The 15134-nt window shown below is 34.2% G+C and overlaps 2 protein-coding genes across 2 annotated transcripts; both read right to left on the bottom strand.

Moving 5' to 3' along the window:
- Positions 1 to 140: 140 nt before the first annotated feature.
- LOC100255365 (uncharacterized) lies at positions 141 to 8420 on the bottom strand. Its single transcript, XM_059737431.1, has 11 exons — positions 8169 to 8420; positions 7154 to 7357; positions 6773 to 7041; positions 6572 to 6656; positions 6286 to 6447; positions 5932 to 6068; positions 5521 to 5817; positions 2772 to 5416; positions 2552 to 2660; positions 1966 to 2046; positions 141 to 396 (listed from the first exon to the last, which is right to left on the bottom strand). The coding sequence occupies exons 1-11, from the start codon at positions 8350 to 8352 to the stop codon at positions 313 to 315; spliced, it is 4257 nt and encodes a 1418-aa protein (XP_059593414.1). The 5' UTR covers positions 8353 to 8420; the 3' UTR covers positions 141 to 312.
- Positions 8421 to 10257: 1837 nt separating this feature from the next.
- LOC100253665 (uncharacterized) lies at positions 10258 to 14333 on the bottom strand. Its single transcript, XM_002284812.5, has 5 exons — positions 14000 to 14333; positions 12357 to 12608; positions 11694 to 11837; positions 10911 to 11597; positions 10258 to 10777 (listed from the first exon to the last, which is right to left on the bottom strand). The coding sequence occupies exons 1-5, from the start codon at positions 14105 to 14107 to the stop codon at positions 10529 to 10531; spliced, it is 1440 nt and encodes a 479-aa protein (XP_002284848.1). The 5' UTR covers positions 14108 to 14333; the 3' UTR covers positions 10258 to 10528.
- Positions 14334 to 15134: the final 801 nt, after the last annotated feature.

Raw genomic sequence — 15134 nt, 5'->3', positions numbered from 1 at the left:
TACTGTTAAATCTGATAAATTTGGCCTAGACTACCATAACGTGTCAGCCTAAGTCTAGATTACTGCCCCACGAAGTGCATCAATCACGACAAACATCGCCATCCTCAGGCAGTCAAGCTGCCCGATGATTACTTAGAAAGTAGAGCACAGTTTGCTTTCCCTTTTTCTCAATTATCAGTTTAAGGGCCGGAGGATCGGCCATGCAAATTTTACAGTTAAAAGAGTTACTTCGAGAGAAGTGGAACATAGTTTCAAGAGCGGTTAACATTTGTCAATTACTAAAAGAATGGTTAGGCTGAAATCCTAGTCCAGTCAATTGGAATTAGCTGGTGGAATACTGGTGAGCTTTTTTGTACAGTCAAACGGTCCTATCTCTTGATTAACCTTCTTCTTCACCTGCGAAAGCCATAGCAGTTGAATATGTTAGATCATCAAACTTAAAACTAGCATATAATTATTGCATTCATTACTAGCCCATTTTGAAAATTATGGGATTTAATTCCTTTTGTGTCACTTAAGCATGGAGGGAACTATGCAGTAGCTACTAATATAAGAAATAGAATGTCTAGAATTTTTAGCATGTATTGTCATGTAGGTTTACTTGCAATCCATGATGTAAAGAAAATGAAACAGAACAGGTCTACAAATCACATTTTTTGTCAAGAGTTCATTTCAAGAACCTTGGGACATAGTGTCCCAACAAAATGAGAGCAAGGTCCAAATGCAACAAGGCTCTCCCTCACATTGGGTGGAGGTCTATCAACATTTTGTTAGCGTAAATTAAATTATATTTTATAATAACTTTAGTGCTTAGGGTTAATGCTAAACAATCTTATATAATAGTCTTGGAACCTATAAAGGGTAAACCAAAATATTAACAAAGCTTAAAAGAGAGTGATGAGATCCACCTGTCACCATGTCATTATCACAATGTTCCTAATCTTTCAATACTTTCATGAATTTGATTTTAATTGTATGTCTTAACTTTTCCATGAATACTATGTGCAGTGGTAGATGTGTGCTATTAAAGGTTGCTTGCCAAAGACAACCCTCTTAAAGACTGAAATTGGGATACAAGTTCTACTCTTTTGTTCTTGCTTCAAGGGAATATAATAGGAGTTCGTGGTTTTGAGACCATAGAAGTGATGCATCATAAAAGCAATATACTAGGAGACACTGATAAGGTTTAGAAACGAGAAAATGTAATATCTCACATTGGTGACAGAAAAAAATTCTTGAAATTATATATGTTGTAAGTTTCTCTTAATTACATAAACACATTTTTAAATCATAAAGGCCCAACAGTCCTAGTGGACTTATAGCGAACAATATTTGCATAAGAATAAACGATTCATTACAATTAGTACCAAAGCAGATTACAGATCCTAATATGGGATCCTGTTTGTCGACTCTGCAATGGGCGTATGTTGTTTCAATGGCCCTACAATCTATTTACAAGGATCGATTAAGGGAAGTTACAAGCACCATGTATGTAAGGGCCTCATTTAACTATGCCAATGGTCCAAAATAGATAATATCTATGTGGGACAAATTGGATAATTAAGGACAAAACCCATGATTTGGGAGAGACTTGAGTTACTTTTAAACATTTAAAATCCAAAGCCATAGAAAATCAAATTAGCTTCAATTAACCCTCTTTGAACAATGAAAATAAATTGAATTTTATTCACATGAATGAATAATGCAAGAGATCTTTCCCGGACATGGTTCTCAATCCTAAATATTAAATCACGCAAGATAAATGGATACCTAGAAGAAAGTCGAAATCTGTCTGTATTTTTAGCACATTATGTTTCATTTAGAGTTTTGACTGATTTTATCCATTTGTGAATTTAGATGTTACATTTATTGTGAATAATTAGTAAATTTAGATCCACATGATGCTGCAACTACAATTGCATTTAACATGAACAATGAAAAAGGGCAGTTCAAGAAGGGCCATACCGGGGACCATGGACTTGGTTCAGGCTGAGACTTGTCAGGGGGTGAATTTTGTACGGCACCAGACTTCAGGGTTAAAATTTCCTGCAGAAATCACATTGTAAGATGGCAGATGTCAAGCTTCAAGACAGAAATTGAGAATAATTTGCCATTTCAAACAAGTGAAAGTTACCATGAGTAAGTTCAAACAAGATAAAAGGTAGCCGTTAATGAGTGCTTAGCAAAGGGCATGAATCAATGAGATGCTACTTGGAACAGCAATTCTAGGCCTGAACCATCATGTGTCCAAGGTGTTCTGAAATTCGTTGGGTTTCAGTTTGGATTTCTAACCAAACGATCAAAGTGTGTTTTGGTTTGAGGGTGTACAACACTTGTGTAAGGCTCAAGCTGATTAAGTGGCACTTGTAGTTCTACCACCCATTTTTTTCAAGATTTGCACACAAACGATTGCACAAATAGTATACTAAACAGACGCAAGTTGTATGTGTATGTGTAAGTGTACTCAAGGTGATGCCAGGCAACAATGATTAGTTTGGCATCCATATATGTAAAAAGTATTTTCTATTGTTTCTAAAAGAATCCAAAGTACCTCTCCCGCAGCTTCAATAGCAGTTAACCATTCATCAGAGAATGGAACAGCACCAAGTGGAGGCTTTTTTACAGGAGCATCTCTTTTCATATCATTCTCAGACTTCTTGCTGCCATCAAAGACACAGATTGAAGCTTGTATCTCTACTTTTTAAAGCATCAAAAACAAAGGAAACTTTCTTTAAAGAAAAAAGGGATGTGCTGAATAAGAGTTCATGTACTTTTCTGTGGAGCACATAGTATCATCCAACTGATGCTGTAGTTTACTGCTGGCACTGTTACTGTCTTGACAGATTTTAGTTGCTGCTTCCTCCAGCAAGGTACAGCTCTTCAATCCATTGAGCTCCATACAATGTTGAATACTTCCACTCGGCAATGATTGAACATGTTGAAGTGATAAACCTGATTCATTGCTTGAAGAATGAAATACTTGAAAACTGCAATTAGTAACTGCATCTGTAGACTGTTCCTTGCCCTGCTTCAGAGATGAATCAGATTCCAAAGAAGTGGCTTGACTGTTGAGCTCTATGCCAGGCCTGAACTGTGTATCAGTAGGATATTCATGGCCTTCAAGTGAGGACTTGAAATCTCCAGAATCTGGCAGTGCTTCCTCTGCATTCAAGTTTTTGGCCATCTTGCCAACATCAAAACCATCAGGTATTCCAAGTGGTAGCTGAACAACAGTAGTGGAAATCTCTAATACACTTTCCTGCAGATGACTTTGTTCTGGAACAACATAATCAGAACTTTCAGAGACATTTTCTTCCCAAGGCTCATTGGAAGAGGTGCCATTCGAAAGTAATGAGTAATTATTCGGACATAATCCATGTTTATCTTGGGAACTTTGTTCGACTACAAGGCAGGGAATTTGAAGTTTTACTTGCTCTCCAGATTGTTCATTTATAAGATCAGAACCCACAACATATAGATTTTGCACTGCTGAACTGAGGTTACTTCTGCACCTTTCAACTAATAGATCACTACCTATGGTATGCCCTCCTGCATCCCCCTCATTTAATTTCTTAGTTGTGCTATCTATTCTAGAACCCTCTTCTTCCCCTTGAACTATATATTTAAGTTGAGAAGGACCATCAGAACTTTCAAGTTCACTTCCATTGTAACCACAGATTTTTGGACCAACATCTGTGACACACCTTTCATATTTCTGAGATGACTCAGATGAAGTGCTATCTTCTGTCTGTAGCTTCTGATTTTCATTGTTAGAAATCTGATCAGCTTCAGAGGTGCAACACTTTATCAACTGGGCCTGTTCTTCAGAAGGTCCATTGACAACATGCATGCAGCTCAACCAATTATTCTGCAACACTGAAGCAACTTGGTTACTACCATCAATGGTATCTCCACATTGTGCCTTTGTAATGACAGCTTGATTCTTAACTGGTGATTTATATTCTGTTTCCTCCATGTGTTGGTACTCAACCATCTTTTCTGTCCCACAAACACTTTCAACATGCACTGCAGGGCTAAATAGGGATGTAGAATGAGGATCTTCTAATTCACTCCCACTTGAGTCTCTACTTTCTGGATGAAAATTGGTGATGATAGAATTGAGGGTAGTTACTTCAAATGTAGTTTGATCATTGCTTACCCTCAAAGATGAATCAAATTCCATAGAAGTGACTTCACCATTAAACTTAACTTCATGCATTAATGGTGTATCAATAACACACTTGTAATTTTCAAATGATGGCTTGACCTCTACAGAAACTGCTGGTGCATCCTCTGCATGGGACAGCTCAACTATAGGATTTTGAGGCTCTTGTTCTCCAGATTGTTCATGTACATCATCAGCAATCATCAAATATCGACTACAAGTACTCAGGTTCTTTCTGCAGCTTTCAACTAATAGATTCCCATTTGAGCACGGCATCAGTGCATCTTGTTCATGTGATTTGTTGATCATCTCATCCGCCCCAATAGCATCTTTGCCTGATTTCTTTGTGCATTGAGATGGATGTTGACAACTTTCCAATGTGCTTGTACTAGAGTCTTGGACCTTTGGATCCACAATATTCCCATTAACATAATTCCGTGACTCTTCAAAAAAACTCTTCTTGAATAAAATGTCATCATTAGCCCTTTGTTTTTTATTCTCTACAAGAGAAATTAGATCAGGCTCATGGGTGCAACACTTTGTAAGATTGACTTGTTCCCCAGATTGTTCTCTAGCATCAAACATATTGACTAACTGACCATCACTCACTACTGAAGTACTAGGTTTACTACAATTAATGGTATCTCTGGACTCTGATTCAGAAGTGTCATGCTGATTTGTAACTGACATATTGTCTTGTTTTTCTTCTACAAATTGGTGCTCGGTAATACCATCTGTTCCACAAACACCTTTAACTTGCACCGCAAGGTTCTGTTGGGATGAAGTATGGGAATTTTCCATTTTGGAGGATGCACTTTGTAAAAGCAATTTATGGTCATTAATCTGCAATTCAGAATCCTCCTTGCGTGGGATCTCAAAGTTCTGTGGTTCTGCATGTTCATGATACTTTTTGTCGACACAATCAAGAATGCTGTTCTTTATCACTTCAGAGCTCTTAGGAGCACACGGGAACTTCAGTTCTGACTTGTTGAAATTATCTACTTCAACGTTCAACTTCACAGTTTCTGGCAAAACAGGTTTAGCAGCGGATGAAATGGAGCATCTTGCACTCAAGGTTAAGGCTGTAATATCTCCAGTTTGGATGTCATTGACCACCCTGGAAATTTTCCCTGATTCATGAAGGGGCCTTGGTGCATGAATGGAATTTGAGGCATGAAATTTCTGATAGTTAGGAACACTGGACTTCAGAAGGTTGCATATTTGATTTCTCTGTGATGCAGAAGCTTTTGGCTGCAAATCAAGACATCAGTTTATGCTTCAAAATACATGAAAAAAAGAAATCCTGATGAATGCATCTAATAAAACAATTGATGGAATCTAATTCAGTGACATACCTGACTAAATAATCCCAGTGATGGTGATGGCATCCGCAAACCTGATGGTTTTGTTGTCTGGGGTTGAGCATATTGCAGATTCCCACCAATGTGTCGAGCATTTTGAGGGAGAGAAACTGCAGTTTTGTTGGATCCACTGTAGCCTGCAATTGATGGATGCTCTCTGTTGGCTGAAACAGCTGGAAGTTTTATATCTGGAATCACCTTTAAACTACTATTGACTTTGGTAACTGACTGAGGCTGCAAATTGCCTGATGAATTTATTTCCAACGGTGGGTTAGCCTGTGGAGTTGGCACCTAAATCACAGCATACAAAAATTTCCTAGTTAATAATGGGAAAAATGTTATTATAAGCAGGTTTAACTGCATTGATTTGCATGGACTATCAATTGAAATAAGCTAATTTCTCACCACATTTCTCCTAGCATGCAGAACAGAAGATTTAACAGAAAAAGATGCGCAATCAGGACGAAGTTTTGCATTATTTTGGGCACTTATGAATTTACTTGAGGAGCCTTTTAATCCGGCACTTTTTGGAACAGTAGATCCTGAATGAGAAAAAGAAAAGAATATAGATTACATAATGAACATTAATTTCCTCTTAGATGATAAGCTTATTTACATCATTTAAAGTTGAAATTTTTCTAAGATAACCTAGTTGGTCAATTTAATTACATTTCAGAGACAAATTTCATCTCATGAAGATACAAAATATTTGACAAAATTTTACTTCAAAGCTCATCAAAATCCAAGAACAAAGATTACCGGGCTGAGCAATATGATTACGCTTCAAGTGACTTGTGCTCAGTGACGCACTTTTATTAGTCGTGTTAAGCAAACAGGGAGCTGGCTTTGAAACTGGTATTTTAGGAAGCTTTGCATCTCTTGATACGACTTTTGTATTTGCATTTGCTTGCCTTTTCTGAGTACAAAAAGTTAAGGCTTGCGCTCCTTCAAATCCCAAAAGATGAAAGCAGACAGACAAATTCAAATAACATTTTGAGACAGTAAAATCTTCAATCTTTTTATGACACTTAATGTGAAGGATATGAAGCTGATGACAATGGCCGAGAAAAACCACCACGCTTAGACCCACTTCTATTGGCGTCATGGACTGAAAGCACCTTCCTCCTAACCTGAGAAGCACATAAAAACAGAACCACAATTTCTCACAAGTTCATTATATGTTGGAGTGGCATAATTTGGACCATCTTATCTGGAATAAATTGTATACACTTTATAAAGAACTTACCGCACGAGCAGGAGCTTCATTGTCACAAGTGGATGAATCTTGCTTTGGCTGGGTACAACCACCAATGCTTTTACCTCCATTTGACGTACTTACTGGTAATTCTTTGAATAATTTTCCTTCAAGTGCTTGCAACTCTTCTGAATCATTGGGGTAGTCCAGATCATCAGACACAGACTTTGTCGCTTCTTCATTGATAACCGACAATGCCTCCCCGCTAAACTTATCAAAATTTCCACTAACCACAGATAACTCTAAGGGATTCAAAACACCTATCAAAAAAACAAAGAAAAAGATAACAAACACATTTATCCTCTAAGCTTCATTTTCCAACAACATTGAGCAATACAATATTAATAAAGCTAATTAGAAAATTAAGAAAACCTTCTTCTGTAAAGAAAGCTCGGTCCCATGCTAAGCTTTGACGCAAGTTGTATCCTCCCCCCTTTTTCCTCTTCTTCATTTGCTGTGGTTCTACACAAAGTTTTGGAACTCCAAATTTGTTCTCATTTACATTCTCTTTGTTGGACCCATCTCCGGGTGATGAACAAGTAGGTTTATCTGCATCCCAATTACTCTTCAAATCCTCTGTCATGTAACAGAATGTTTATTATCCATCAATAACCTCCAGAGCCCATCCTATTTAAGCCTAGTTAAATAAAATGAACTCATTCATTCAAATGGAAAACAAACCAACCTGTAGAAAACTAAATCAATTAAACCAATAAAAAATTTTAGACATGATTTCAAATAGGAAGAAGAGATCATGAAACGACAATCTGATCGGAATCAATTTTATCATTCAAATTTTAAAAACAAAAAAAAAACCCGAAAACCTAGAACACTGAATCATTTATTGAAAACTTCAAAAATTTCGAGCACAACAGGAGGAAGGAAAGAGGAATAAATTGATAAAAGCATAATTTGAGTGGAAGTAATATTATAAAAAATAATAAATAAATAAATATATATATATATATATAAAACAACCTAGAGAAGCAAACCAATTAAAACAATCACTAATTGCAGTCCACAATCTGAGCAGAAGTAATCAATTCACTCAAACAAAACAGAAATCATCCCCTAGAAAACCAAATTAATTAAAAGATGAGCAAAAAAACAAATGCTAGGTAAAAGCACCAACACATTCAAATCGGACAGACACAATTGCTTAGAAAACAAAATCAATTAAAATGTACAATAAATTCAAGAAGAAATTGAAGAACACAAAACTAATTGCATCATTCAAATGGAAAAAAACAAACCCTGAAAGAAGAGATTGATGAGAACACAATCTGCGAAAACAAATTGAATCATTCAAAAAAATAAAAATAATAACCAAAAATTTCAAATCAGAGAATTCAAAAAAGTGAAGAATGCAAAAGTTAGAAACCCTAACCGGTGGGACGGAGGCGAGAAGCTTCCGCAGATCGCTGAGGTCTGAAAATCTGGAGAGGGGAGCAGGAGAAGTAATTGCTGGTGTTGACGGCCGCAATTTCATTGGCCGGAATCTGTTGCAGAAGCGAATCGTCTTCGCCAGCGATTTCGATGATGGAGAGATCTGATTCCATTAGTCTGTACATGCCACAAGAAACATTTTGAAAATGAGGGAGGAGCGGGAATTTTAGTTTGAAAAGCGTCGGCAACGGAAAAAAAAAAAGGGAAGAAGTGTGATTTACCTCACTTGGGCTTGAAACTTCGCCCGACATTTTTTTAAATAAATATTTTTTTAAACAGCAAATGTATTTTTCTCACATATTTTAAAACATTTTTTAGTATAAAAGAAAAAAAAATAACAAATATATTTATTTTAAATAGTGTTTTAATAATTAAATTATTTACTTTTAAAATATAAAAGATAATTTTAATTCATTTAAATTATTTTTTTTAAAGGTATTTTCCAAAATTATTTTTGAATCATTAATATAATTTTTGTTTATTTATAATTTAAAAATATAAAATAATACTGATTTTTTAATTATTTTTAAAAGAATTTAAAAAAACAATGAAAAATAAAATAAATGATTAAATAAGAGATAATTTTATGGAAGTGATATATTGGGTTCAATTCATAAGAGTATTTTGATCTATTCCTACTTCACATCCTTGTAATCAATTAAAAATGTTTGAAATACTTTTTATTAATTATTCGAATCACGTGGGTGTAAAACACAATTCTCAAAAAAAAATTAAAAAATATGCAACTGTCGAGTGATGCCCCATCTTTGGAGTGGCAATAATACCCTTCTCATATAAGGAATTATTGAAATAGCATATTGGATTTGTTAATAATTCAGATTTGAAATAAAATATTAATGGATTATGTACCAATTCGAATCTAAATTTGAGGTCTGTTTATTCATATTTAAATTGACATGCACTACCCAACAATTTTTAAGAAAATAATTTCAGATTTAATATTTTTTATATACGTAAAATACAAATATTTTAGAAAATAATTTTATTAAAAATTACATCTATCCAAAGTTTAAGTGACGTGTTAATTACACAACTATATGAATTAGTTTGGGAATTTCTTTTAATTTAATTTAATTAATCCAAAAAACTGTATTTTAGGAGATGAGTTTGGGCAGGTAGATTGAAAATTAATTATTTTATTTATCTTATTAAAGTGTGAGCGCTAAAATTTTTAGCATTAAATTAAATTTAATTATTTGATAAAATTAAAAGGAAAAAAAAAAAACTTAGTCCATTAAATATAATATTGATTATGAGAATTTAGTAGTTAAAAAATATAATATTGTAAATTTGATTAAATTTAATTTAAGGCATAAAAAATGTAGTTTTGTGATTATGAATAAATTAAAAATTAAAAACTTTTGAGTGAAATATGAATGATAATATTATAATAAAATAAAATTAAGTTTTTTTATTAAAAATAAATAATAATAATAATTGTTATCAATATTATATTTAAAATGAATTTAAAAATAATAAATTTTAATTTTTTTAAACATGTAAATGAATCGAGTCTTTCATTACATCCACAAATTTAATACTCAATTATATACATAATATTGTAAAGTAATTTGATAGAATGAGCAATTGATTCAATTGATTTCTTGAATTTCAAATTATTATTAAAAATTAGAAGATTTGTTGAAGAATTCAAATTTTGAACCTATTTACCAAATAAATTTTTTTAAAATTTAGACCGTTTTTCTTTTGTTTTTTAAAACGGGTGAAAACAATTTCTACTTTTCTTACTTACTTCGCTAGCAAGGTATTCCCGATTGTCATGAGGCAAAAAAGGGGTTGAACCAAACTAGGTAAGAGCTAGAAACGAGATTCCAGATGCAACTACTGTTATAGGACAAAAGATTGAGGTAATCGTGTCTTGGATAGCTTAATGAATTTGTAGAAGGGGGAAAACTCCAATGTAATTTTACTGAATCCATCAACAGTCTCAGCTATTTTAACCTCTAAAAACTCCCAGAAAAATCTAGAGTAAAATCAGACACCACAGCTGAAAATATAATCTACTCCACCATTTTCGTTATTCATAGGATTCAATAGGCTAATTAACAACCTAGCAAAATAGTTAACAACTCAGGCCATCCATGTGCCCTGGAAAGACTTAGAAAAGAGGGGAAGGCAGGACACCAGGAGAGTTTGTAAGTCTTGCACATTATTTTTAGTACACAGTATTTCAGGAAGAAGTAGGAAAAATAAAACAAAAATTTGCTTACTGGTAGTAGGAAGGAAAAAATATATATAAACAGATAGATGTACACAGCTCTAGCTAATGTTGCACTCTGCAGTATTACCTGTAAACCCCTCTTCTGAAGAGGCTTCTCCATCTGAAAATCCCAAAAGATATGCCTCTCCTTCATCTTCTTCATCATTTTCGATATCAGCTCTATCATATCTCCTTTCAATGTAAGCAGCATTTTGCCTTCTCTGAAGGCGCAAAACATGCATGATAACATCAGGGGTAAGTGTTATCAGTGAATGGTCCTCTCTGCCCTGCCTATTGGACTCCATAATCTGCTCATAAACAACCCAAAAAATTAATGATAATAAACATGGAAAAAGGGTAGCATCTATTAGTAGACATAAAATGGTAAATGAGTTTTCTTTTCTCCCACCAAAAAGGGAAAATAGCAGCTTGAGACAGTACCTTTTCTGCATCATCAGGCAGAGGAAGACTGCCATCTGCCATAGGAATCCAGAGCTTTATACTGTTTTCTATTCCACAAGAAGCAAAAATAGGCATATAAGGATGGGGCTCAAGATGGTTTACAATTTGCTGATCGCCCGCCGTTAAACGCACAAGTTTAGCTCCCTTCTTCTTCCAGACAAATATATGGCCACAGTCAGACCCACTCAAGACATAATCATCAGTGGGGCCAAAAAAACTCACACTTTTCACTGTTTGTGAATTTCTATGCCCCAAATAAACTTGTGGCTTTTCTAATTTCTGCAACTCTTCAGGTGGGACAGACAATGGGGTCGGACCCATTCCCATGTTCTTCTGAAACAGATAGATGAGCTCATCGTTGTAAGAAACAAGCAGTTCACTTGTGTTAGAGTAAGCCAATCCTGTAATGTAAACATCAGCCCCAACAAGGTGATGGGGGCAAAATGTGTTCACGGGTCCATCTAGGTTATTTGATGAATCACATTGGTGTTTTCTTATGTCATAGACACGTGCATATTCATCAGAACCTCCTACAGCAAAATAGTTCGGATTTCTTGGGTCAATCACAATGGCATTCAACGATATGTTGTTCCGAGACTGCCGGTTGAGTTCGGTGAATGAGGAGCAATAGAAAAGCTTGGTAGCAGAATTGCTTCGCAGATCAAACTGGAACACAAAATATTGAAAAACAAAGGAAATCTGAAACTTGGACAGCAATAAAAGCAAATTTCTCAAGGAGAATATCATATGATGTTAACTTACATGTTGAACAACACCATCCTCACCACAGCTATAGAAAATGTGGGGGCTTCCTGGCTCTATATCAAGCTTGTATACACGGCCTTGGTGCTTCCCCAATCTTCTGGTATCAACTTGGCCATTTTCCAAGACCAGGCCGAGCCTCACCTGTGAAGAGAAGGGATTGTTCACAATCATATAAAAACAGGGCAGTTTAAGAGAAACAGAGTAAAGAACGTTTGTGCACTTAAACCTGTGTTGCTAAACTGGTCAACTCCTAGAAAACTATCTGTAAGGAAGAAGCAAAAAATTGGATACCTTAAATAGGAAAAAATAAAATCAATGAGGTCTGTTAGCCTAGTATACATTGTGGACTCATATTCTAGCAGCTTAAGCTTTTAAGATATTAGTAGCTTAACAAGGTATTAGAACTTTGGTTAACTAAAGTTCTCAAGTTAATTAGTGTACATGTGTTGCACCCAAATATTGATAAATAAATAAAAATTTAGGCAAGTATTTTTGTTAACAAGAAACAACCCTTTTAGCAAACCAAAGTAATTAAAATGTCAAAAATGTAATGTAATCTCTGAATCAGCACATGGATTGCACCCCTATCTTCATAAGTAGAAAAGAGACAATGTTGAAAAAGGCATACAAAAGAGTGGCAGATTTTGGATGCAAGTTCACCTGGCCATCACAGGAAGAAGTTACTATCTTCCGGTCATCAGTGAATGGCATTATTCTGGCCTGGAATATGTTGTCTAGATGGCCAGAAGGATAGGAAAAGGTTTTACTTTTAGCAGCCCAATCCCAAAATATAACTTGTCTGTCATCAGAACCTGACACAAGGACATCACCGGTAGAGTTGAATTCTACCGTATTCACACATTCCTTGTGACCATTTAACTTCCCATGTAGAGTGATTCTCTTCACCAGGCCCTGTACAAAAAAAGAAAATGTAAAAAAAGACTAACATAAGGCAAATCAATCATTTCCAGTAGCTCATCTGTATCTCAATTGTATTCAGACTTTAACCTAGATTGGAATAAAATTAGTTTCTGCTTATTAAATTTGAGAACTAAAAGATAAACTTTGAAGTCCTAATGCAACCACGTTTTTGAATACAAAACAAAAATTAGGTTTCCTCATGGGTTTCATTTCATGAGTTTTGCAGAGAGAATTGTATATATTGTATCAAACCTTGAACACAAGTTAACTACATGAAGGCTTCATTTGGTATTCAGGGACAGTAGCTCCTCGAATTGGATAAGGAAAAATATTGATCCTCTGAATTGCATCCCTGGTCAAAATCAAGGGCACTAATACAATGTGGCTATTTGGAGAAGATACCTGAGAAGCTGGCTGGAAGGTGTAGCATAACTCAAAGAAACTGTAAGATTAAAGTTGTGCCTTTTAAACGTACAAATATAGGTGTATGTCAAATCCTTCAAAATGATGCAAAGAGACTTCCTTTTGAATTTTAGGCTGGAGTGATCAAAATTTGGACTCCATGTTCCATGAATCCTTCAATGAAACACTTTCACAATATTATGTATTGGATCAAACTTTGACCATCTCATCTAAAGCCCAATTAGTATCCAGAGTAAGTGTACGTCAAGTCTCTTATGGAAATTGGCATCACCATCATTTGGTTGACTCATCTTCGGGCTTAATAGCAACATTGTTACACCCCCAACATTATGCAACCTCGCCAACAGCCTGGATAATCTCTTTTCCAGATTTTTTTTTCCATGAAAACAAAGACTTTCCTATAATCCAATCAAAATTTCTCCAAGTTTTCTCGTTGCAATTTGTTTCCTAAGCAATCAAATCAAGCATAAGTTATTCCATAATGGGTTTCTATTACATTCATAAATTTGGCTAAGGACAATAGATGCGCCTGGAAAGAGGAATGGTCTGATTTACCAAAAAAGAAAAAAGAAAAAACTTGGATCAGGGCATTGAGAACTGAAAACAGAATACTATAATCGATCATTTAATCGAAGTTAAAAGGCGGATACCGATGTTGGTAGACAAACCAACCAATGATTCAATTTCCAACTGAAAGCCAAACCATTTCAAAGGGTTTAAGAAATACACATTCATACTAGTAGAAAATCAATCAAAGCCCTATGACACAGAACCATAAGTATCAAAATTTAAAAACCCATGAGAACTTGAATCCTTAATAACTCATAAGCGATCAAATTTACAGTGAACATCAACTGCAATCCTAAAAGACAAACTCAACCAAATGAAAATTGAGAAATCTGACAGAGAAAAAAAGAAGAAGGAGAGATTAGATGGAGAAGGAAACAAAGAGTGAAGACCTCAGAGGCAGATATTCGGCGAGGGAAGCATCGTGGCCGAGAAAAACCCATCTCTCTCTTGAAAACCTCTGTAAATTCATCTCCGAATCCCTTACAACGATACTCCATGGTAGCAGTGAAAGAGTTGACTAGAGGTTGGAGTTGCGCTCAGAATCGAAGGAAGGCTTGAAGATCATGGCATGTACCAAGTGCGATATACAGTGAGAATGAGAATCGAATTTTAAGCAAGGGTGAATAGATGCATACGTGTCGTCTGCAAATCACGAGTATAGCGAGGGCCTCTTTCTTTATTCTCCCGCTTTCTCTAAAATTCGTCTACTAAAAACATAATAATGAAAATAGACGTATTATGAATTTATTGAGAAATAAGTCAATAACTGAAAAACATGCTATTTAAAAAATAAATAAATAAATTTAAAATTATTAACTTATTTTTATTTGCTCCTTAAAACTTATTTAGTTTATTTTTTATATAAAAATTAAATAATTTAAAAATATTTAATTTTTTAATTTATATATATATATATATATATATATATATATATATATATATATATATTCTCTTCATACTTTTCAATTAATAAATTTGATAAATTAATTAAATGACTTAATACCTTAATTTAAATTATTAAATAGCTTAACTTAATATTATCAATTAAAGTTATTTTTAATTTTAAGTATTAAGTCAAAATAGATAATTTATTGTGTAAAAAGAATGAAAATTAATATGACTTAAAATCAATTAAGATAAATATTAATCAAAATAATAAGAGTAAATATGTAAATCCAATAGTTTAAAATAAATTTTAAGTTTACTTTAAGAAACAATATCAGTAAAGAATAATTAATAAGTCTTAAATTAACATTTAAAAAATAATTGAACTTAAAATCAATTTAAGTTATTAAGAAATAAATATTAAATTTCATCAAATACTTATGGAAGATAATAATTCATTCATTAACAATTAATTCTCCTTTCCGATTAGAACAGAGACCATGAGGGAAGGTGATGAGTAAATCAAATATTTTTCTTGAGAACTTCACTATTTGATTACTTGATTAAGCAACTTAGAAGGTTTTTAATTAAGATAGAGATACTGAGGAATCCGGTGACTGAAGGACTGTACAACGCAAT

This window comes from Vitis vinifera, chromosome 6, assembly GCF_030704535.1.
Source record: "Vitis vinifera cultivar Pinot Noir 40024 chromosome 6, ASM3070453v1".
NCBI classification, from domain to species: domain Eukaryota; kingdom Viridiplantae; phylum Streptophyta; class Magnoliopsida; order Vitales; family Vitaceae; genus Vitis; species Vitis vinifera.
This window is presented reverse-complemented; position numbering and strand designations above follow the sequence as displayed.

Coding starts and splice junctions, on each gene's coding strand:
- LOC100253665 (XM_002284812.5), bottom strand. CDS start 14,107: ATGGAGTATCGTTGTAAGGGATTCGGAGATGAATTTACAGAGGTTTTC. Junction 11,838..12,356: donor CTTCTTCCTGTGATGGCCAG/GTGAACTTGCAT, acceptor TTCTCTTCACAG/GTGAGGCTCGGCCTGGTCTT. Junction 10,778..10,910: donor TGCCTGATGATGCAGAAAAG/GTACTGTCTCAA, acceptor GTTTATGAGCAG/ATTATGGAGTCCAATAGGCA.
- LOC100255365 (XM_059737431.1), bottom strand. CDS start 8,352: ATGTACAGACTAATGGAATCAGATCTCTCCATCATCGAAATCGCTGGC. Junction 5,818..5,931: donor TGCATGCTAGGAGAAATGTG/GTGAGAAATTAG, acceptor GCTGTGATTTAG/GTGCCAACTCCACAGGCTAA. Junction 2,047..2,551: donor CTATTGAAGCTGCGGGAGAG/GTACTTTGGATT, acceptor TGATTTCTGCAG/GAAATTTTAACCCTGAAGTC.